The sequence below is a fragment of the Lipotes vexillifer genome, unplaced genomic scaffold (assembly GCF_000442215.2).
Source record: "Lipotes vexillifer unplaced genomic scaffold, Lipotes_vexillifer_v1.1 scaffold614, whole genome shotgun sequence".
Taxonomy (NCBI): Eukaryota; Metazoa; Chordata; class Mammalia; order Artiodactyla; family Lipotidae; genus Lipotes; species Lipotes vexillifer.
The window spans coordinates 216,101-224,810 of NW_006787203.1; the positions used below are offsets into that span (position 1 = coordinate 216,101).

General features: G+C 41.7%; 1 protein-coding gene across 2 annotated transcripts in view; it reads left to right on the forward strand.

Moving 5' to 3' along the window:
* Positions 1-1,759: 1,759 nt before the first annotated feature.
* The window catches only part of MTUS1 (microtubule associated scaffold protein 1), a 105,953-nt gene continuing 99,002 nt past the window's right edge, over positions 1,760-8,710 (forward strand). For both annotated transcript variants that reach the window (XM_007459899.1, XM_007459900.1), the window contains exon 1: positions 1,760-3,856. In XM_007459899.1, the coding sequence (XP_007459961.1) occupies positions 1,760-3,856 (2,097 nt within the window). The remainder of the gene's footprint in view (positions 3,857-8,710) is intronic.

Sequence of the window (8,710 nt, forward strand, 5' to 3'; positions counted from 1 at the left end):
AAAATCCTTGGAAATTTGAAAGCTTTCATGGGTTCTTTTTTTTTTAATATTGACATATGTCGTGAATTTTTAAATTTATTTATTTATTTATTTTTACTGTGTTGGGTCTTCGTTTCTGTGCGAGGGCTTTCTCCAGTTGCAGCAAGCGGGGGCCACTCTTCATAGCGGTGCGCGGGTCTCTCACTATCGCGGCCTCTCTTGTTGTGGAGCACAGGCTCCAGACGTGCAGGCTCAGTAGTTGTGGCTCATGGGCCCAGTTGCTCCGCGGCATGTGGAATCCTCCCAGACGAGGGCTCAAACCCATGTCCCCTGCATTGGCAGGCAGATTCTCAACCACTGCGCCACCAGGGAAGCCCCTCATGGGTTGTTTTTAATGATTTTTTAAAAGTGTACAATTCAATAGTTTTAGTATATTTACAGCTCTGTGCAACCATCACCATAATCATAACCCTTAGAGCATTTTTATTACCCTCAAAATAAACACATTCCAATCAGCAGTCACTCCTCATTCCCTTCCCCGGCGCCCCTTCTCAGCCCTAGGGAACCACCCATCTGCTTTCTATAGATTTGCCTATTCTGGACATTTCATGTAAATAGTATCCCATAGTATGTAGTTTTTTGTGAGTGGCTTCTTTTGCTTATATATTTTTTTAACTTTTGCTTATAATATTCTTTTATTTATATTTTAAGTCATAACATTGTATCCACGTTGTAGCATGCATCAATACTCCATTCGTTTCTCTTCCTGAAAAATATATTCTGTTGTATGTGTATATAACATTTTGTTATCTGTTTACCAGTTAATGGACATTTGGGTTGCTTCCACTTTTGGGCTGTTATGAATAATGCTTCAATTACAAATCATGTACATTTTTTTTTTCTTGGTGGCCCGTAGGGGGTACCGAACCATGTACATTTGTGTACAAATTTTTGGATGTATTCCTTTCGTTTTAGTAGATCCTTAAGTGGAGAATTGCTGTGTCGTACAGGAACTCTGTTCAACATTCTTAGGTACTTTCAATAGAATACCACTTTAACTATGAAGAATCAACAGCTTTTCTTTTTTTCAACTTTGAAATGGAGTGTGTTTGAGAAAGGCAATGAAAATGGGAAAGAGAAACGCTAGTGCCCTAAATCTTCGTTGATCTTTAGCTTATGTGCTGTGCCTGCTGAATCTGTCTGGAAATCATTCTTCATGGAAACAATAGGAGACTTTTCTGAAAATGAAAAGGGCATTATTTCTAATTATGTTGGGACAACAGGCATAAATTGGGACCGTCCTAGGTAAATTAGGACCCGTAGTCACTCTGTCAACCAAAAAGAAGAAAAGGCTATTGTCAGATTTAGCTTCCTTCTCTATTATGGTGAGTGAGGGCAGAGGCATCTCAGATGGGAGGGGGCAGTTTTAGCAGCCCATTCTGCCCATTTCCTCAAATGAAAAAGTATGTTTGAAAAGAGGGTGATTCTTTAGCTAATATCTTAATCACCCCTGTCCATAGTTGTAGGTTCTTTAAATGTAAAAAGAAAGCAATTGAAATTAATCAAGTGATGACTTGTTAATTTTCTAATATTTACTTGAGTGAAACATTTTATTTCTTCCAGGGAACAACAAATCATTTCAAGTTCAAGACAGCTTAGACTAAGAAACTTTCAACTGTGCTGAAAAACTTAGAGGAGATGGACACATTTTCCTTCCCTCTCATTTAAAAGGTTTTTAAGAAGAAATAAAATGGCAGAAGTTTAAAGTTAATATTTCAGGATGAATGATGATAATTCAGATGGCAAGACAGAAGATGAACTGCAGTCCTTATTTATCAGTGATAAAAATGGAAACACATATACATACAACCAAAAATCACCATGTACCCAAAACTCTTCAACCAGTAATGTGAGTTGGAATTCTGCCAACCCAAATGACATGGTGGTTGATTATGAAACCAACTCTGCTGTGGCCTTTGGTGAAAATATTTCTTTAAACCCTCAGTGTGTTGAAGTACTTGAACACCAAAAGTCTTCAAGTGACTTTGTTAGTAAGGAGATGTTGGATATGCACAAGGATTCCACATGTCTGTCTTTTGCACATGTTGTAAATACAGAGGAACCCAAAGATTTGCGTAAGAGTTGTCATTCCCTAGAATCATTTCAGGACCAGAGCGTTGAGACATCTCTGCCTTTTGTGTGGAATCCTAACGATGATGATTTGAACTGCACAGAAAACCCTACTGCCTTGGCGCTAAACCAGACATTTGACATGAAAGTGGATAATGTTAACTGTACCTTCATAACACATGACACCACTGGAAAGAGTCAGTCTTTGCCTACCACTGCAAGCCTGCAGCCAACCAGCATGAGAAGTAGAAATACATCTTCATCCTGTTGCATTCCTCCATCTTCCCATTCTGATAAGATATATGTGAGAGAAATGAGTTATGATAGAGACAGCTTTGAAAACCCTCAAGCTACAGCATCACAGGCCCAAGACAAAACTTACACAGCATTTTCTGACATGGTGATGCAAACTGATGTGGTTCTTCCAGATACTGAAAATCACTGTCACTGTTCTTCAGGAAAGGTCACCAGTGAGTACCCAGATGGGGCACAGCAAAGACTAGGCGGAGAAAAGGAGATACAAGCTCTAACACCAGTTTCTGATGGCATGGATGTTCCCAGTGGGTCTGTATTACAAGAGTTCTTTTGTTCATCTAAAGATGAACCAAATAGTGAGAGACATTCACAGAGCTCATATGGGCAAAAGGAAATGGGCCAAAATGTAAGAGAAACAGTGTCCAATTGTCTTATAGATGATGAATGCCCTTTACTGGTGCCAGCTTTTGATAAAAGCAAAACCCAAGTGCTGGACCCAGAACATCAAGTCACTGTGGCTAAAGACACACCAGTTGCCTCTAATGAAAAGGATTTGGGAACCCGAAATCATACCATAGAATTGATACCGAATAGCCCGCAAGGACAAAAGGTGGCTTCATCATTTGAACTGACTTGGGATGCAGATGATATGGTCATTAGTACAAATAACATAGTTTGCATGTCCACGCCAGTCCTAGAACCCACAAACGCAACCTTTTCTATCTCACCTATTGAAGCGACGGAGAAATGGAGTAAAGTGCAGAAGAGTAATCGAGAGCTTAGACGTTTACCAAACTTGAAGGGGGCACCGATGAACATGTCTAAACCTAATCTAGGAAAATCAACCACCAAAACGAATAGCCCCCTAGGCAGCAAATTTAGAAAAGCTGAAATTATAAGTTACCCAAGACCAAACTTCAAGAATGTCAAAGCCAAAGTTGTATCCAGACCAGTGCTACCGTCCAAGGACCCTGCTCTATCAAAGGCTGCACCCCGACCTCAGTTAACTGGGGCCTCATCACCCTCATCAGTGTCTTCCTCAAGACCGTCGACAGCTTTGAGAAAAACACCAACATCTGACTTGAATGCAGACACAAAAGCAGAAATCCTAAATAACAAGACACATAAGCAGCAATTTAATAAACTCATTACGAGCCAGGCTGTGCATGTTACAACTCATTCTAAAAATGCTTCACACAAAGTTCTAAGAACAACATCTGCCATGAAATCGAATCAGGAAGATGTTGACAAAGCAAGTTCTTCCAATTCAGCATGTGAGACTGGGTCCGTGGCTGCAGTTTTTCAGAAGATCAAAGGTGAACTCCCTATTAAAATGGAAAGCACAGAATGTTTGCAAATGTCCTATGCTTCCAACATCGATAGGAATAGCCCTGAAAACAAGGGTGAAAAAGAAAATGGGACACCGATGGCCAAACAAGAGCTAAAAAAAGAAATTATGAATGAGACCTTTGACTATAGTTCTCTGTTTTTGGTAAGTGAAATGTTTGCCTGCTTCAGGAAATGGTGGTGGAAACGGAGAGATGTATTAGCAATTGCTTATCCACTAATAGTCAGTAATATTGCTGGACTAGGTGTGCAGATTTGCTTTCAGGTATTGCTGTGTTATTCAGTAATTCTTTGTCTCGTCAGTACATTTTAGAATGTTAATTGGTTACCTGCATATTGGAAAACAAACAAACAAACCTCAAGTCCAGGATTTTGTATTGAGTATCAACATTCCTTTTAATAGTAAGCTGAAAGAACAGATTACTTTAATATTTTAGTGTAATTAGTTATTTGAAGTTAAATATCTGATTATATTTATGAAAAAATAAACGTTTTGTTTATGAACTTACAAATGTATTGGGCCACATTTGAGAAATGGCTATAGGCAGTGCTGGTAAACAGTATCAACGGAAAAATAATTCTTGGTCTCCTGTTGAGGAAGCTGCCCCAGGTAGTGGAGCCCTGTCCTGTGAACAGGAGGATTCTGGATTCTGCCTCTGATTAGCTAAGGTGACTCTGGGCAAGTAACCTTTTGAGACGCAGAGGTGAAAGGATTGGGCTAGTAGATGTCTGAGGTCTCTTGCAGTCCCGGTACTAGAATAAAACCTATTTTATTCATGTATAGTGAAAAGGCAGTATCTTTTATACAGTACTTGGCGGATGTTTGGGGGTTCCATTTAAACAAGAATTCACATGCAGTTCAAAGATTTTTTTTTTTTTTTCCAGCATGGATATAGTTTTGACTCTAGCATGAAGAAACTAGCTTTCTGAGTGTTGGAAGCATTTGGGAGGCTGCTCTGGGCTTTGTGTGTTCATCTTCAGTGCTGTTTTGGCAGTGGGGACTTGCATGCATCTCTAGCCCCACCTAGGCTTTTCCTGGGCGTCTGTCCTCTGGGCCAGGAGTGGAGGTCGGTGCCGGGGTAGGAAGGCAGATGGGAGTCATCTGTGTGGAGGGCTCATGTCTGAGAGGAACGACACGTGTAGTTTGGTGAAGTGTTAAAGGGCTGTTTTAAGTGTTTAGAGGGTGCATAGGGAAATGTTAGGTCCTTTTAGGAAGATATTCTTGAGCTAGTTCAGTTTAGAGATGCTTTGGCGTTTATGGTAAATCTTCCTTTTAGGAAGAATGGCCCACCGCAGTGATGTCTAAGCTACTGAGACTGTCCATTATTTCAAAACTCAGATTTTTTTTTCTTTTTTTTTTTAAATTGAGTATATAAATGGTCTTTCACTGTAACTTTTATTCTGCTCCCTGCTTTTCTTCTCTTTATGCTATACCACTGAGAACTCTTTAATTAATTTATTTTCGACTGTGTTGGGTCTTCGTTTCTGTGAAAAGGCTTTCTGTAGTTGCGGCAAGTGGAGGCCACTCTTCATCGCGGTGCGCGGGCCTCTCACTATTGCGGCCTCTCCCGTTGCGGAGCACAGGCTCCAGATGCACAGGCTCAGTAGTTGTGGCTCATGGGCCTAGTTGCTCCGCGGCATGTGGGATCCTCCCAGACCAGGGCCCGAACCCGCGTGCCCTGCATTGGCAGGCAGACTCCCAGCCACTGTGCCACCAGGGAAGCCCCAAAACTCAGATTTTTATTTTTAAGTCCTTTCGAAGTCAGACTTAGGAAACTCATTTGATACAATTTTTAATCAGATACTTTGTTAAATTAAATGACAGCCTCTGGTAATTCTAAGCAACGTTCTTAGTTTGGTGTTTATAGATACATATACATGAAAACAGTACGTTTATTCTTCCTTGATTTGTGGGAGACTTTTATTGTGCACTAATCTCCAACTTCCAGAAAACCTAGCATAAAGTTTCTTTAAATAACATTTGCCTTGCATATAAATTGGTTGTGTAATTTTGAAATTATAAGTTTTTCTGATACGTGTATTGAGAGTAAGTCTTAGCTTTCTATTTCCCATGTGCGGAATGAAAGCCTGTCTTTCAGGCTTATGGTGTGATGCTGAAGTAAGGTGGCAGAATCATCACATTGAAGTGGATCCCAGTACTGGAGACGAAGCACTTTTCATCTCAGGAATCTTGCAGTTAGGATTTTTCCGTATTTTCAGTACTGACACTTTTACTTGTTGATGAGTATTAACAACTCATTTTCCCCCATGACAATGTTTCATGTGCAATTCCCTCTAATATCACTGTTCACCTCTTAACACATTTCCGTGTATCATGGGGAAGGGGCCCAGCAAACCGTCACCGGCCACAGGCATTGTATTTGTTGTAGAGAGTTGAATGAGTGAGCCTTTGCATCATGTTGTAGGCAAACCCTTATGTTTCTTAGTCATTTCAGCAGCACCCAAAGGCTCTGAATCTGCCCTGGTTCTGTGAGGAGACAGTGTGGGAGAAATGTGCATTTTCAATGTGCTCTGTTGGTCTTGAGACAAAGTAGGCCTTGAGTTCACTGAATCCTTAGGTTGCCTGCAACCTCCCAGCTGTTTGGTCGGGGTTTACCTGAAACTTCAGAAAGCTTCTATTGGAAAAGGAATTTGACTTTAATTTGTTGCAGGTTGAGTATATAGCTCCCCGTTATAGAGGTTATATTATTGGTGATAGTATGTTAGATGAACGGGATGGTGAATTATCTAAATGGAAAGAAATTGATATTTTTTTCGATGACTGCTCTGGGCCAAACCCTTTGCTCAGGTGCTTTATGTATATTATATCATTTAATTTTCTCAGAAATGTTCAGGTGCTTTATACACTGTCATTTACTCTTGCCAGTAACAACAGGAAATTTGTTAGCTACAGTTTAAAGCTTCATAAGTGGTTGCTTAACACACACACATAGCTGGTAAGTTGTAAAATTGAGATTCAAACTCAGGTCCCCTGACTTGAATCCTGGCCCTTTCTGCTCCACACACTGCAGGCTTTCAAAGTTCTATGGAATGTTGGTTCTGAAGGGCAGAACAAATCTTATTTGTTAAAGATTCACTTTGTAAGTTGGTTAAAAGTTTGGTTTACTTTTTAAAAGGTTTTTCTGGGGCATCACCTTAGCCAGTTTTATGGTAGAGGGAGAAGATCTTTGTGTCCATCACCTGCTTTTTTTGGCCAGTTTTATGTTGCTTTCCAGTGTTCTCTTAGGATACGGCCCATTTAATTTAGTTTTTAATCCACCTAGTGTATGTCATCAACATGGGGCTTTATGTATCTCTAAGGGAAATTATCCACTGATGACTTTTTAATAAATTTATTTATTTATTTTTGGCTACGTTGGGTCTTCGTTGCTCCACGTGGGCTTTTCTCTAGTTGCGGAGAGCTGGAGTTGCTCTTTGTTGTGGTGCACGGGCTTCTCCTTGCGGTGGCTTCTCTTGTTCTAGAGCACGGGCTCTAGGCACGCGGGCCTCAGTAGTTGCGGCTTGTGGGCTCAGTAGTTGTGGCTTGTGGGCTCTAGGGCACAGGCTCAGTAGTTGTGGTGCACGGGCTTAGTTGCTCCGCGGCATGTGGAATCTTCCCGGACCAGGGCTCGAACCCGTGTCCCCTGCATTGGCAGGCAGATCCTTAACCACTGCGCCACCAGGGAAGCCCTGCACTTATGACTTATTAAGCAAAGAAAGAATGGTCCTCGTGGGGAATAGTCAACGTATAGGTTAGGAGCATCGATTTTGGAGTTTGATGTGGTTTCACATTGTAGCTCCATCCATTCATTGGCAAAATGACCTCAGGCAAGTTACTTAGTCTCTGTGAGGCTCAATTTTTCTTTAATGGGAGAATACAAATTATTGCTTATGGTGTTGAACTTTGTTCTTTGAGCAAATCTCAGGTTCTCTTTTCCTACACGTAGAATGAGAACCTTTATTGGGTGCCTACTTTGTGCTCTATATGACGGTGATGGTTGGGATTTAGAGAGGGGAAGACACAGCCCCTGGCCAAACCTAGTGCCTAGTACAGTGGGTAATATGAGAAGGTAAACCAAAAGGGCCTGTTAGGTCCTCAGTTGGGAGTATGTGTAGACTCCCTATCCTGCTCATGGCAGAGTAGGGTGGTGGCGATGGGGAGAGTTGTCAAGGAAGGGACGGCTTCTAGGGGAGAGAGCACGTTAGTCACTAGCTGAAGCTTAAAGATCAAGGATGAATGGAAGGGTATTTTGGGTGGAAGGAATAACGTGTACAAAGATGAAGAAACATTCTCAGGGGACGCAGGGTAGTGAGTATCATGGGAGCTGGGGGTGCAGAACCATGAACAGTAAGGAGCAAGCTGAAGAGGGTGGCAGGGCCGCCACATCCAAAAGGCCTTATTTGGAAGAGTCGACTTTATCTGGGAGACGGAGGGAAGCCTCCTAGCCCAGTTTGGGCTTGAGAGAGATCGCCTTAGCAGGGGACTGGGAGGTGAATTGGATATGGTTCCAGGCATCCCAGAAATGACGCAGCCTGTACTAAGGCCAATGGAGAAGGGTGAGAATGACAGCCAGAGGGGCTTAGGAGGTAAGAAAGGAAGCCCCTAGAAATAGCTTTCATTGTGCAAGTTGGGTGCCTGGGCACATGGTGGTGAATATGAGGAGAGCTAAGTTTTGAGATGGGCGGGTAAAATTCTAGAAACTGCTTCATGTTCTGCCGTGAAATGCAGTGTGATGAAAGTATCAACCTTGTAGGGTTATTAGGATTAAATGAATTGATATGTGCATTTCGAACCTGTTTTTCATTCTGTAAGGTCTGTAGGTTGATCAGTAAAAATAACAATAATATTACTGTCAACATTGTTACGTCGAGGTGCCTGATGGATGCTAAGTGAAGCAGAGGAAGAAAGAAACTGAATATATGGGGAACTCGAGAGAGAGTGTTGGCTTGGACATGAGGACTTGGGATACAGCGGTGTTTAGGTGGCAGTGGAAAGAGT